This window comes from Dromaius novaehollandiae, chromosome 1 (genome assembly GCF_036370855.1).
Source record: "Dromaius novaehollandiae isolate bDroNov1 chromosome 1, bDroNov1.hap1, whole genome shotgun sequence".
In the NCBI taxonomy this organism is placed as follows: domain Eukaryota; kingdom Metazoa; phylum Chordata; class Aves; order Casuariiformes; family Dromaiidae; genus Dromaius; species Dromaius novaehollandiae.
The window spans coordinates 134,782,361-134,797,317 of NC_088098.1; the positions used below are offsets into that span (position 1 = coordinate 134,782,361).

General features: G+C 44.1%; 1 protein-coding gene across 6 annotated transcripts in view; it reads left to right on the forward strand.

The window, feature by feature from the left end:
- Positions 1 to 382: 382 nt before the first annotated feature.
- The window catches only part of PHKA2 (phosphorylase kinase regulatory subunit alpha 2), a 54,773-nt gene continuing 40,198 nt past the window's right edge, over positions 383 to 14,957 (forward strand). For 2 of the 6 annotated variants that reach the window (XM_064499318.1, XM_064499343.1), the window contains exons 1-9: positions 386 to 772; positions 7,243 to 7,401; positions 9,012 to 9,059; positions 9,858 to 10,026; positions 10,878 to 10,960; positions 11,633 to 11,713; positions 13,852 to 13,950; positions 14,277 to 14,423; positions 14,656 to 14,709. In XM_064499318.1, the coding sequence (XP_064355388.1) occupies positions 695 to 772; positions 7,243 to 7,401; positions 9,012 to 9,059; positions 9,858 to 10,026; positions 10,878 to 10,960; positions 11,633 to 11,713; positions 13,852 to 13,950; positions 14,277 to 14,423; positions 14,656 to 14,709 (918 nt within the window). In that variant the 5' untranslated portion in view covers positions 386 to 694. Of the gene's footprint in view, positions 773 to 7,242; positions 7,402 to 9,011; positions 9,060 to 9,857; positions 10,027 to 10,877; positions 10,961 to 11,632; positions 11,714 to 13,851; positions 13,951 to 14,276; positions 14,424 to 14,655; positions 14,710 to 14,957 lie in introns of those variants that run through there. The other 4 variants (XM_064499335.1, XM_064499349.1, XM_064499309.1 and 1 more) reach the window with 4 other exon arrangements.

Here is a 14,957-nt window from a genome sequence, read left to right on the forward strand (position 1 = left end):
TGGCTGTCGGTAGACGTCCTAGCGTTTGCATTTTCTCTTTCAAAGTTATGAGAAGGATTTGTCACATCGCCTGTACTTTTGACGATTTAACCTGCCCTTTAGTGCTCCCTGGGCCACGGGAGCCGATTCTTCAGAAAAGCTGCGCTTGGGACTTCAAAGTCACCGGCTGCACGGACGCGCTGCCACCCTCCCCCCGGGGGCTCAGGCTGCTGTACCGGCCCCAGCCACCGCAGCGCCCGCCCGGCCTCCCCCAGCCCCGGGGGGCCCGCGCTGCTCACCGCGCCGTCCCCGGGCCACCTGCCTCCCGTCCGCCCGCCAGGCGGGAGGCTCCGCGCCCCGCTCCGCCCGCAGGGGACGCCGCCTCGCTGGGCCGGCGGCGGGGCCGCGGCCGTGCGGGGGGCCGGCACCGGGCAGCGCGGCGCCCCGCGGGTCCCCGTCTCTCCCCGCCCCGCCCCGCCGTACGGGCACTGCTGCTGCCTGCGGGCCTCCCCCCGAGCGGCGGCGGCGCCCCGCTCCCTCGCTGCCGGGCGCCAAGAGGCGGCCCCCGCGCCGGCCCCGCCTCGCGCCCGCCGCCATCTCCGCGGCCGGCTGATCCCGGGAGAGGGCGGCGGGTGCCGGGGCCGGGCTGGGCGGATGAGGCGCGGAGCGGTGCCGCTGCTGCTGGCGGCGGCGGCGGCGGGCGGGCCGGGGGGCGATGAGGAGCCGCAGCAACTCGGGGGTGCGCCTGGACGGCTACGCGCGCCTGGTGCAGCGGACCATCCTGTGCCACCAGGTGAGGGCGGCGGCACCTCCCGGCCCGCGGGGCCTCTGCGGGCGGCGGGCCGAGCGGCCTCCGCCGGCGGGCTGGGGGTCTTTGAGGGGGCTGGGGGGGCCTGTGGGTCTTTGGAGAGCCGTGGGGAGCTGTGGGTCGCTGTGAGAAGCTAAGAGTCTGGGAGGGGGCTGGGAAGCTGCGGGTCGCTGTGATGAGGCTGTGGGGAGCTGGGTGTCTCTGGGGGGGCTGTAGGGAGCTGGGTGTCTCTGGGGCGGCTGTGGGGAGCTGGATGTCTCTGGGGAGGCTATGGGGAGCTGTGGGGAGCTGGGTGTCTCGGGGGGGGCTGTGGGGAGCTGAGGGGGGCTGTGGGGAGCTGGGTGTCTCTGGGGTGTCTCTGGGGGGGCTGTGGGGAGCTGGGTGTCTCTGGGGGGGGCTGTGGGGAGCTGGGTGTCTCTGGGGCGGCTGTGGGGAGCTGGGTGTCTCTGGGGGGGCTGTGGGGAGCTGTGGGGAGCTGGGTGTCTCGGGGGGGCTGTGGGGAGCTGAGGGGGGCTGTGGGGAGCTGGGTGTCTCTGGGGTGTCTCTGGGGGGGCTGTGGGGAGCTGGGTGTCTCTGGGGGCGTATGGGGAACTGGGTCACTGTGAAAATCTAGGTGTCAGGGAGGTGCTGGGAAGCTGTGGGTCGCTGTGAGGAGGCTGTGGGGAGCTGAGTGTCTTTGGGGGGGACTGTGGGTTGCTGCGAGGAAGCTGTGGGGAGCTGCGTGTCTGGGGGGGGGGACTGTGAAAAGCAGAGTGTCTGGGGGGGGTTGTGAGGGCCTGTGGGGGGAGCCGTGGGGGGCTGTGTGTCTGTGGGGGCCCTGGGGAGCCGTGGCCCGGCAGGGCCCATTGTGGTGGGTACCACCTGCCCCACGAGGGGCGCCCTCAGTGGGGCAGCTGGAGAGAAATTTGCTGCGCTGCATCTGGTACCGATGTTGGCCATAGAGCACAAGGAACCAGCAGCAAAGGCAGTTTTGCTCTGAAGGAGCTTGTGGCCGAGGGAGCACAACCTGGTTGTACAAGGCACGAAGAGGCAGGTGGAAGCAAATATCCCCTTTCTCGGGCAAATCGCTCCTCCTCTTCATTTTTTTGAAGGAGCACAGAGTAAGCTTAAGCAGCACAGCTCTTCAGGGATGCTTGGTAGTGGGTCACATGAGGATACATGAAAAGGCATGCAGAAGTATAGCGAGCCTGAGCATGAAAATAATCATTGTTTACAGAATGCTCTCTTTCATGGTAACATTTTTTTTTATATACGCGTGGGCGCAAACAAAAACAGACACACACCATGTATCACTGTTAAGTCCCAGCAGCACAGAGCTGTGTAGCAATGCCTTTGAAATATGGCTCTCAGCATCACCTCTCTGAAGGACTGAACCAGAAATAGAGCTGGGTTCGTGGTGACTAGCAGGTATAATTTGTCCAGTATGTGCACACTGCAGTGCACGTCTGACAGATTCTCATCTCTGTCATGATGGTATAATTTTACCATTGCAATATTAATTTTGATGGAGTGAGTTATCTTGGTATGAGGCTGTGTAGGCTCTGGCTGCTTGTCTAATAGTGCTGCTTGGATATGTAAACAGTAAAAGAATGAAGATGTCAGGACTGGCAGGCAAAAAATGTGACCTACTGTATATTTTAGTCAGTGCGCATGCATAAGCGTGTAGCCTAGTGCTCTCTGCTTAGTGTGCCTGCCGCACCTGGGCAGGCTTTGAGAACAGGCACTTGCAGCATGCTCTGCAGTGTCATGCTTCAATTAAAATAGTTCAGTATAGAAAGATGAGAGCAAGGTTTTTTTGCATGAATCAGTTCACAAATATACTTATTGGTGAGAGTTACAAGAAACTACAAGGCAATGAAAGAAAGGGTTAGGACTCAAATCTACTTAGGTCAGAAAGAATTTTGTCATTGACTGTGGTGGGCACAAACTCTACACACTTGTGGACTGAAGTTTTTATGTAAGTTATTGTTAGCCCATTAGAAACAGATGCAAGGACATGGAAGTGGTGTGAGGAGATAGTTTTGCTCTGTCACTGTGTTGGGTGTGGGAGATGCCTTGAGTAGTGCTTCTGTCTCTGCCTTTTGTCTGCTGGATGACCTTGGACAAGTTACTTGGGCTTCCAGTGCCTTTCTTGGTTTCCCTTTTTGTAGGATGTGGTCGCTGATGGTAGCCTCCATTAGAGGAGAGATGGGACCTCTGGGATCCAGAGATGAAACATGCTTCATAAATGCTATATGTTAATGACATTAATATTAAACACTGATAAAAAGGGTAACAATAGCAACATGTGCATTTATACCAGTGACCCGTACTTTTATAATTGCTGGTTGCTGTACCTGTATGCACGTTCATGACTTGATGCCTTCCTTTCCACTGAGTGCTCAATGCAGGGAAGAGTTTTTTGTAGGGGAGGGGGAGAGAAGGGAAGGAAATAAATCAATTTTGTGTGTGGAAAGCGGGTCACAGGACAGCAGAACACCGGAGCTGGGAGCTGCACCAGATTCACTCAGGGGAGCCAAGAGATGGCAGCTTCTAAAGTTGCTTCTTCACTGTTACTGGGAGCCTTTCTGGCCTCTTTTAGGACAAAGTCAAGGAGGTGAATGTAAACCATGAATTTGTCCTGGAACAGCCTGAAAGAACAGGCAAAAGGCATTGAAGATGCCTCTGAGATACTGTCTTTCAGCACAGGCTTGATACGTGACTGTAGCCTTGTACCTAGCATCTGCAGGCCTGTCAGACATGCAGATCTGGCATGCTAGCTGATGTGCTCTGAAGGACAACAGTAAAGAGCTCTGTCCTAGTGATGTAGTTAGGAGAATGCATGGAGTGTTCAGCAGCTTGTTGCTTTGATTGAAGGAAAAAAAAGAAAAAGAAAAGGTGTTCAGTATGCCAGGAGTCAGGTATCTCAGTAGCAACAATGGATGTCCTTATGTACTTTTCAATTTTTCTAAACCAACATTATTTTAAAAGCAAATTTTAAATCGGAATGTATGTATGTATGTGTGTGTGTGTACATATATATGTGTATGTATATGTATGTGTATGTATATGTATGTGTATGTATATATATATATATGCTACGAGGCAGACAAACATTCAAAATATGAGACCAAACTCTTCACTGAGGCCAATGACAATTTGTTTCCCTTATGCACCTTGCAGGACTGGATCCATAGCAAACTTTTTCTTGTTTTGAAAGCTTTGCGTTTTGCTGATGAGTCCTTGTAACATTTCCAATGATAGATGCAAGCCTGTTGAAGGTTGTGTGAAGATACCAAGACCAAACTACTGGCTCCTGTCTCATGCCCTTGCATTCGTTATACCAGGCTGCTCTGGTATGCGACCTGCCTGCTGTGCACGTTCCCTTGGCCAACTGGAGCCAGAAATAGGTTTTGATACTGTAGTGGAGCAAGCACTGAAGAGCCTCCCCAGAAGGCAAACTCGCTGCCTCAGTAAACAGTGTGGGTCCTTCCCCGTCAAATGTCTTCTTTCCCTCATGGCATGTGGCCAGAGACACAGGTTCTTGTGCATCATAAGAGTAGACATTTGAGAGGGCTGCGAGGTGCTTTAGCAGTGCATATAGGGCCTGTAGAAAATACAGCACTGATCATGTTTTTAGGGCTGCCTGATACAGAAAATGCCCAGCGTGGGACTTCAACACACTATGCTGTTGTCATGTTGTATGGTTGCTCTATTTGACTGTCAGGTTTTATTCAAGAGTATTTTACTATTATTTCTTGTGTGCTCTATCCTAGCCTACAGAGTTGTTCTCCGGTGTTTATTATTCTTGTTAATTTTGATGAGATAAGCAAAAATAGGGATCTTAAGATAGGTGCATAAAATAGAAAAATTTAATGTCTGTATGCCTTTTAGGTATTGCTAGGGTACTGTAAGGGAAAAGAATATGAAGCTGATAAAGAAACAGCTTTGGGCTTATGCATTTATTGGTCAATCCACTTATGTTCACACAAACAAATATGGATCAATGCAGCAGATGCAAATTAACATACACTTTCAGCCAGATGCTGAGCATGGGCTTGCTTGTATTGGCGCTCTGGTTAAAACACCACTGTTTTTGTGCCTGTGTTACTGACACTCCTCTTAGTGTCTGGTCCTCTGTAGGAACTGGGTTTTTGTCTCCAGACTAATAGATACGCTTAAAAATAAAACTGGGCATGATATAACAGTGTAAAGTTGTAGTCCAGCAATCAGCTTCCTGCAGCAGTGCTCCCACCTCACAGTGCCTGTGGGCATCAGTTCTTTCGTCCGTGGATCTGTCTGTCCAGTGTAATTTACAGGATGAGGCCTACTAGTCCAATTAGTAATCACTGTGTAGACATAATGCTTTGAAGTACTCGCTAAGCCAGAGGCCCTTTGGCATCCTTGCAGTTAAGTGCACACAGTGTTTCTTCATGTTATTTAGCGTCTTGTAAAGGCTGTACTTTTCATATGGTATCAGCAGGTAACAGAAGAAAAGAGGAACTGCGCTTTTTAAGAGTAAGCACTTTGAAAAAACAACTTTTAGTTACTTGATTCTGTTGCTCTGCTAATATTCTGAATGTTCATGGAAAGAAATTAATGTGTTAGAACAAAGGTTGACTCTAAGGGACTGATAATACTAAGTCCCAGTGCGCCCCGAGGGCTGGGACCTTCATGTAGGGGAGCCAAAGGCACTGAAATGGTTATAGCTGCTCCTGGAGGGACTTTGTGCAGCCTCTTGAAGGCGGGCAGGTTCCTGGGGACTGAATGGTCTTCTAATGGTCTAGGCTATTTTTCTGGGATTTCCATCCTAGTACGTGGGGGCATTTTTTATTTTGCAGCTGGGACTGTGCCTAGCATGGAGAACGGAGAAAAATGAAATAAAACGATCTCTTCTCAGGCAGCTAGGCAATCTCTATCAAGCTAGAGTTGCAGCTACACAGAAATTCTTTGTATTGTGTGTGAGGGAGAGAAGCAAGCAAAGTGTCCCTTAAAAATACTGGAAATATGAGGTCTGCCTTTGGAGATTATCGCTTTCTCTGTGCAGACTCAGCAAGGCCTAAGGCTGCACTGCTTGAACTGGGAACGGGGTCTCCTTTCTTTGCTTGTTCACTTGTTTCCTTTCTTCCTTTTTTTCTTTTTTTTCCCCCCTCCTTAGTTTTACTTTTCTGGTTCAAAAAGATGTTCTTTTAAGTTCTTCAGTCCTGTTTGGGCTCATATGTAATACTTTCCACACACATAAACTAGTAGGTGTTCCTGCTGCTGCTATTTGATTTGTGAGCCCTAGGCTCAGAGGCCATTTTTCAGTAGGTTTGTATGCTTCTACCCTTAACTAGCCATTAAACATTACTGTATTTAAACAATAATAATAGTACTGCCCGTACCTAGTAATGTATGTCAGTCTGTCACCAGTCTTTGTTCAAATGTCTCACACAAAGCCTAGGAAATTTTATTTGAAACTCCTTCTTCCTCAAAACTTCCTTCTTATAGATAACTACAGAAGAAATTGAGTTAAACAGTGTGTGGCAGAAATGAGTAATTGTAAATGTATTTTTCTAAATTTTATTCCTTTTTATTATTGGAATCTTTGCCCCTTGTCACACCAGCTTCGGCAACTGCTGTTTGCTTACTCCATTGAAGTTTGGTCTTTCAGCCACTGCAATTGGCTCTAAAGGCTCAATTTGACTGAGAGCTCTATTGACCTTTTGCCTCTCTACCTCTTTTTTTTTTTTCCTGTTGATGAAAAACATACAGCTGGGAAAGATGTTCTTAAAACATTAATGATAATGAAGTGATGGGAATTAATGATGAAATGAAAAATTTAAGAGTAATGGAGTATTTGGGATGCAGGAGACTGCTTAGTGTTCTGGTTTGCAGACCACATTGATATTAAACACCACCAGAATTTGTCTTTCTGTACATTTTCCAGTGCAGGATATAAAAAGACTTTGCATGCATTAGTGCATAAACCAAGTAGGTAAATAAACAGAAATACTTTTTTACATTTCCCAGAAGGGAAGTAGTGTTTTTTTGGACTTCCTCAAGGTTATGTCACAGACCAGTTACATAGATAAGAACAGATCCCATACTTGGTCGGTTTCTAATTTTAACCCAATACCCTGTTTTCCTTCTGTATATGTGAAATTTAAATTCATCTTTCTTCAGTATATTTCAGATTCCACTCAGAAACTTAGCTAATCATCCTAGGTGGATAAGGATATGCTATAAGCTTTATAGCCTGACGTGTTAAAAGAAATTTTGCATTTCACTTGTGGGAGTTTGGGAAACAAAGATTTGACTTTACATCTATTACAAAATCGTGAGCAGCCACAGTGTGTAATCAGAGTGAAGTCATCTTTGGCTCTCTTTCTTGGTTTTGTTACAAAGAATATGGATATGGAAAGCACTGCTGCATCTTAATGGATGGGTTTTCAGGTAGTAACGTTTGTGTTCATTATTTGTTCTGCTGTGGTTAGAATCCAGTTACAGGGCTGCTTTCAGCCAGTACGCACCATAAAGATGCTTGGGTGCGGGACAACATCTACAGCATCCTGGCCGTGTGGGGACTGGGGATGGCTTATCGGAAGAATGCAGACCGGGACGAGGATAAGGCCAAAGCCTATGAACTTGAGCAGGTATGTCAAAGTTCTGCATAAATCCCTTATGGGGAAAAAAAAATTGCAAACATAAAGTAGCAGTTTTGAATGGTGTATTTGCATTGCTGTCATGCCTAGGAGGTGGCGGAACTTTCCATACGTGCGTCCCAGCTTGGAATGAATCTGTTTCATTCCTCTGACAGTAGTATCTGTGTGCCACGTGGTGTCTAGTATGCAGCAGCCTTCCAAGAAGGAAGTGAGATACTCATTTAGGGTTGGAGAAGTGAGTAACAGAGAAGTCAGCAACTGAATTAAAATAGACAAATCCAAAACAAACTTGAAGGAGTCAAAATTCCATTGGTTGGTTGAATGATTAGTGAAAATTAGGCTTCTAAGATATTTTGTGCCCAGATTTACAAGCCTTTGATTAAATCTTGAGATCTCACTTGAGGTATCTTGTGGAGCAGAAAATCAAGTTCAGGTTGTTTGGATACTGGGCTAGCAATTTATCTGCTAAACCATTCTTCCCTGTAAGAAACATGCCGTTTAAAGTAGCAGTCTTTGAAACTTGAGCATGAGTAGCCTCATGAAAGTCATACATGGTATATAGAAGTGTGTGTTTGATCAGAACCAAAGAAGGCAAAACCTACAAATTGTTAAAACTCACATGGTAGAGAATGGGAGAGGAGTAAACTGACACAGATCTGTGCTCTTAAATTCTATAATGCCTAATGCTATTTTTATACAGTTAGGAAAGCAGATGTTAGAAGTGTAAGTGTAGAGAAAGAAGGGGAGGTTAGTTAAATGGAGAGTGAAAGAGAATTAGTGTCCATCTTGCTGAATGTTTCCTGGCTTACCTGTGTGGAAGGGGTGATGTTAAGCAGGCAAGTTTGCTGAAAACTTCTACAGTGTCCTGCTGTGGTTTTGAAGGCATTGGGTAAATCTTATGCAGATGTGTATTCCTCAAGCCATTGACATTTGTGGTGACAATTTGCTTTGCATGATCATATTCTGAAGCCGTAATAGTTTTTAGATAAAGAGATGGGTTTAATTTCTTTGTTTAAGACAAAATCCTATGCTTCTCTTTATATACGCTAAAGGTCCTTTACAGTTGTCATCTGCTTGCTGTTGTACTTTACAAAGAGGTGAAAAAATTCCACAGGTTATCCCTTTGTGTTTACCAGTGTTCCCTGGATCTGTCATTCTAAAAATCATTGTTATTACTGTTACTTCCTTAGCCAGATAAAAAGATCAGAGGGTTGTTCCTGCTCGACAGGGGTGTGGGAATAAAAATCAACCAGTATATTGTAATCCCATAGAAAACCAAAGAATTAGATCAGAATCTTGAATCCTTCCAGGCTGCTAAGTAATTCTGGGATGCTTTTTGAGAGGTAAGAAATACTGCATTTTTTAAGCTTCTGCATATTGATCCCCCCAACCCCCCCCCCCCACACACACACACACACATTCCAAAGAAAAAATGTGTTTGTAAAGTTGGGGTTAGGAAAAAGCATTTCAGACAAGTATGCGTTTGTACCTTTGGCAGGATGTTAGTAGGGGGTGTGAACTTTGCTGTTCTTGAATGCTGTTTGGAACAGCTCATGAGGCTGGTGATGTGGGAATGTCACTGATCTGTTTTGTTCCTGCAGAACGTTGTGAAGCTGATGCGGGGACTCTTACAGTGCATGATGAGACAGGTAATGTTATAACCCAGTAGCATTTATTGCATTTAGCACAAGATTAGATCCAGTTCTGTAGCTGCAGTTGGTAGATGAAGGGAGAGGAGGAGAGTATTCTGGAAAACATGATTGTCCAGAATCAAGAAGAGCCTTAATTCTCTAAGTCATTATCATATGGAAAAGTACTCATCTTTTGGCACATAACATAGTAGCATGGATTTAGAGCAACATAGCAATAAATAGTTTGATTAAAAGTTTCTAACTCATACTTGTGTTGCCACCAGGTGAGAAATCTTTCTGCCTTAGGTTTTGAGTTGAACAAGTATGTGTTGTATTTAGAGAGCATTTCATCTGAAGCATATATTTTTGGGGGGGAGGGGGAAGTTTATACAGTGATTTTTTTTGGAGGCAGGGGGATATACAAAGTGGCATACGGAGTCATCTTAAAATTCTTTAGTTTCCCTGAGCAAAACTGTGATCTCACCTGCACTTTTTAGAGGTCATGCTCAGAGCAAATTGCAGATTGCAGCTTTGCCTTTGCAAATTGATTTTCGCCAAGATGCACAGCTGAAACTGCTTTAAGTTCAGATCTTAGTTAAAGCTCATTCTTTCCTGAGAAGATGTGGATTTAGTCTAAGCTTAAAGGTGAGAATGTGTTTAAGCACCTTGATCAGTCAAAACACACTGATGTGATGTAATAAAAACTAGGACCTCAAGTTTCTCCTCTCCTAAGAGTGGATGTCTGTTCTGAAATTGTTTGTGACTGGATAATTTCTTACTCAGATTTTAAGATTTAAAATCTGTGCTGTGTTTTAGGTAGATAAGGTAGAGAAGTTCAAACACACACAGAGTACCAAAGACTGTCTGCACGCGAAGTATAACTCTGCTACCTGTGCCACAGTGGTCGGGGATGACCAGTGGGGGCATCTACAAGTAGATGCAACTTCCCTTTACCTGCTCTTCTTGGCACAGATGACTGCATCAGGTAAGCAGAAGGTATTTTAGCCTTGACTATTGTTGCAGTCTTCTTTCATTTAAAAAGGAAAAGTTTCAACTAGCATCAAAGACCTTTACATAGCTATTACTTAGAAGGAAATATTTATGTGGGAAAGAGTTGTGGCTTAGTTAGGATTTCAGATTTATAGTAATTACCCTGGCAGCATCTATTCCCTTAACGTTTGTTGGCATACAAATACCTGAGGTATTCAGAGCTGTGTCAGAGAAGAGTTTCGTGTTTGAAGACTGCGCAGACTATGCTGATGGATAAGCTTCTTTAGAGAGTGACTACATCAAGTCAGGTGTTCCGTTCCTGTTTGTATCCCTTTTTTTTCCTGGCACTGTTTTAATTTGATGCTTTTCACAACTGTACTCTTCCTATGAGGATATGGCTCTCCTTTTGTTCCCTACTTGCTTTTCTGTCCTTGGAGCCCCTTGCATTTGACCGCAGCACAGTGCATGTCTGATTTTTCTGAAGCAGATGGAGGGGTGGGGTGCTGCTGGAATTGGGCTGTTCTGTTCCTGGCACCCAGAGCTGGCTCACACATCACTGCTTTGTACCTACTGTGTCTGAACATCACCCTTACAGAGTTGTTTTTTGGGGGGAGGGGTTGGTCTTTGGAGGAAAAGAAAAAAAAAAAGAGTAGCATTTGAAATATTTTTATCAGTAGCAAATATTGAGGCTTGCTGCCTCTTCTTTTGAAATCACTGGTAATTTTCCTGTTGTCCATTTAGTGGACAATAGTTGCTAGCAAATAAGCTAAAAGTTTGAGACTCATTGAGGAGTAAATATTTCAGTTTTAACACAGTATAATCAATTTCTTCCCCTCTTTCAATCAGGGTTGCGTATTGTCTTCACCCTTGATGAAGTTGCCTTCATACAGAATCTTGTCTTTTACATAGAAGCTGCCTACAAAGTTGCTGTAAGTAATTATTTATATGTAAATGATCTGAATACACATCTGATATGAGTCAAAAATAATTTTTTGGTGGAGAAGAAAAACCATGGATGACTTCTTCAATGAGAGGATGTCACAATCTGTCAGTGTGTTACACTGTGATCAGTATTTTTGGGAGGGCTGTGGAGGGATCTTCTGCTACCTGGATGGAGGTATGTTTGTTCTATCATACTAATAGTTTTTCTTGCAGCATGAGTCTGAGCTTTATTTGTAGTTGTCCTGATGTATCCCTAAAATCCTATGGACCTTTCTAAAAAAAGCAAAATGGTAACAAACATGTTTTCTGAAAGTGATGAATTGAAGGGGTACTGGGAGAGGTATGCAGGATCAAGGATTTTGCTCTGTTCTGTGAGGAAAATGGTTCATGATTGTAGACCTGATCCTGCTGGAGTGTATTTTTATGTACTTCTCTTTAAACAATAGGAAGGCCTCTCCCAAGAGTGACTGCGGGGCAGGGGTGTCTTTTTTTTTTTTTTTTTTTTTTAAACAAACTAGCTTCATACAGGGGTCTGGTGAATAAACTAGCTTCATGCAGAGGTCTGTTTTTGTTGTTGGTCTGTGCATGTGGAGGGGCGGTAGAAGGGATTGTTTTTTGCATGTAATCATGCCAATTTTTTCTTGATGTTGTTGTTGCAGGATTATGGAATGTGGGAACGTGGTGATAAGACAAACCAGGGCATCCCTGAACTGAATGCAAGCTCCGTAGGGATGGCCAAAGTGAGAATGTCTTACTGACTGCTTCTTAGTGACTGTTCTATTGTGCTGAGTAGAGCTAACAGATTTAATAGTTGCCTTCCCATAGTCTCCTTGCAACTGTGATAGTTTACTGATTGTATCGGAATTTGTGTTTGTGTGTGGATGAATATTTAGTATAAAATCCTTGTGATAACAGCCTACTTTGAAGGATCTCAGTAGAGTTGTTCTGGGGATTGCAAAAAGTCTGCCAGATTGAGTGAGACTTGAAAAAAATCTGATAGATTCAGTGAGGTACAGTCTCATAAATCTGTCCCACTTTTATGTGTCCCTCTATCTTAATCTTCCATCCCCAATATTAAATATGACGCTTTCATGGTATTCTCAAGTCGGACATAAATTTTGGAAGATGTCAGAATATCAGTTTAAAAAGTTAGTCAAAAGTAATTTAGAGAGAAAAATGAGTAAAGGTATATATTTAAAAGAAAGTGGATATTTCCAGCTCCTCTGTCTCATAGTGCAAGGTCATAGAAATATTAAATGAAGCTTAAAAGGCAGTAAATGTAATGTGTAGACACAATGTAAAAAAGTCATCGGCAATTAATTGAGGTCAAAAGCTTAGTTGAATTTCAGCAGGATTTATTAGTTACTAAGATCTTGTATGTGGCTGTAAGAGGGAGAAACCTGCTGGTCTTGGCCACGATTCAGTCAAACAGCAATGAGGTAAGTTCTGTGAGGGAAGTTATCCCATCTGGTATGAGATTCTTGCACTGAACAATCTGGCACTAGTTGCTCTTGGTGTACATGTCTTCTGGGAGTGGTGCCCCTGCTGTAAGGGACATCTGTGGGACTTGCTGCACAGAGTTTGATTCTCTGTGAGTCCAAGATGAATAAAAGTACTTTTCAGGGCAGGGTATGGGGGACATGCCGAGGACCCAGCTGCAGAGGAAAAAGTAGATACTTCTTTTTTCTTAATCTACTTGAGGAATTCTCCCTCTTAACACTTCTCTCCCATATCTGTTTTGTGTTGCTGTTCATGGCAGCAGTACAGCATGGATTGTACTTCCTTGAACGGATCTGAATGTGTTTTGTTCACCGTTAAGGCTGCCTGTGGCCCCAGCTATAACTTCCTCAGTGGGGCATTCTGCTGTTGTCAGAAACATCTGATTTAGCAGTCCGCTAGAGAAAGGCTTTGCAGAGCCAGTAAACCAATGTTTGTGTTGGAAGAAGAAAAATACTCTTGCCTCTCTGCAGAGAGATAAGGCAAGCTTTGCTGTGCTATACTTTCTTTGTCAGAGATTTGCATTACAAAAGTTGTAGAATGAAAATAGACAAGGAGCAATGTTCAGTGCTAGCACAGCTCTGTGAATATAAGTTTCAGGAGAAAGATCTGCTAGCTTGACTCTGGCAATCCAACCTTTGCTGTCTTGCAGCCACATCCACTGCATGGCAATGGCCCCCACATCAGCAAAGCTGGGGTTTTGTAGCCTTCTAGGTTAAAGTAGAGGTTCTCAGATACAGTGAATGGGTGGCCTGCTAGTGTCTTTACTAGGCAAACACATTATGGCCGGATGGTATGAGATGTGCTGATTCATCTGTTGGAACGGAGCTTGCTGCGTCTCAGTTGGCTAGTTGGCTGTTAGGAGTGCAGAGAGTAGACATCTCTTCCTCTGTCCCTTGTGAAGCAGTAAGATCAGTAAGAGACAGAAATGGTAAATCTCTCTATTTCTGCTAACCAACCTCTTTTGATCCTGGGGCACGTTGTACAAGCCTTCTTCTTTGGATAGGCCTTCAGGTTGGAGGAGTGAGAATGAACTGAGTGGAAGATTATTTTGGAGTATGGGACAGGAGAAGCATTTATTACTAAGGTTTTAAATATTGAGAGATCTCAGCAGAAGCTTTGTCCACCATTGCTTTGCACTGTGCTTAGATTGTAAGAAGCCTCACCAGCACATCCCTCCTGTATCCCACTAGAGCAAAAGGAGAAGTATTACTTACTTTTCCTTTTTTTAAATAAAAAAGAAGTTTCACATAAAAGATAAAAATCATAAAAATATCTGTGGAGCAAACCTCTCTCTTTGCTTTGTCGCTGAAGGAAAATAGATCAGATTCTAGGTTCTAGGGTGTATACTCAGTGTAAAAGATTTTTTTTTTTTTTGAAGGCAGCTTTGGAAGCAATTGATGAACTAGATCTTTTTGGTGCTCATGGAGGGCACAAATCAGTGATTCATGTTCTTCCTGATGAAGTAGAACATTGTCAGGTAAAAAATAGTCTTCTGTTTCCTTTGTTAGCAGAAAATGCAATGTGCCTCCCATTTTGTTTTTAATTAAATATTGATTGACTAAACCAAGAACTTAACATAAAGATGACTTCAGACTACATTCTTCACCCTGTTTATAATAGTTCTCCTGGAAGTGAATGGCTTGAAGCATTCTCGTATTAATTCACTTAAAACTCCCTGGATAATTATTTTTAAGTCCGTTTGCAAATAACATTCTCCACTCCATTTGCATTTGACATAGTCATTTAAACGAGATAAATTGTTTTACATTCATCTCTTTTTTTTTTTCTTTATCTTTTGCTCAGTCCATTCTATATTCGATGTTGCCAAGGGCATCTACATCAAAGGAGATTGATGCTGGCCTTCTCTCTATTATTTCTTACCCAGCTTTTGCAGTGGAGGATATAAACCTTGTTAATGTAACCAAGAGTGAAATCATATCCAAATTGCAAGTAAGAATTTCCTATATTTTTATTTTTCAGAGGGAAAGAGTAGGCAGAATCTCCTTGTCCTGACTGAAAATCCTAATTGAAAAAGGGTTGCCAGGTTTGGTGGGTTGGTGTATGGAAAAGAGGGAGGAAAATCCTTAAGTGACACTGAAAACTCAACACACATTTGTATTTAGGTGTTAGTCTGTGAGGAAGAACCATATGAGAAGTTTTAATAATTTGTCTGTTTTTACAGGGCCGTTATGGCTGCTGTCGCTTCCTTCGAGATGGTTATAAGACACCCAAAGAGGTGGTACTTTTGTCTGTTTTCAATAGATGTTTGGAAGAATTTAATTAATCTCATTTACAGTAAGGGGTGAAGTTGTCTGTTGCTGTTAAGATCTTAGTGGATCTGGTAGTAATCCAAGTATCCACCCTGGGAATGACTTATGTCTAAGGAGACTAAGTACTGGAAAAACAGTTACTAACTGTAGAGCTTAATTCATAGTTCTTTTAGAAGTGAACCCCTAGACATGCTTATGGTGCCTGAGGAGAAAC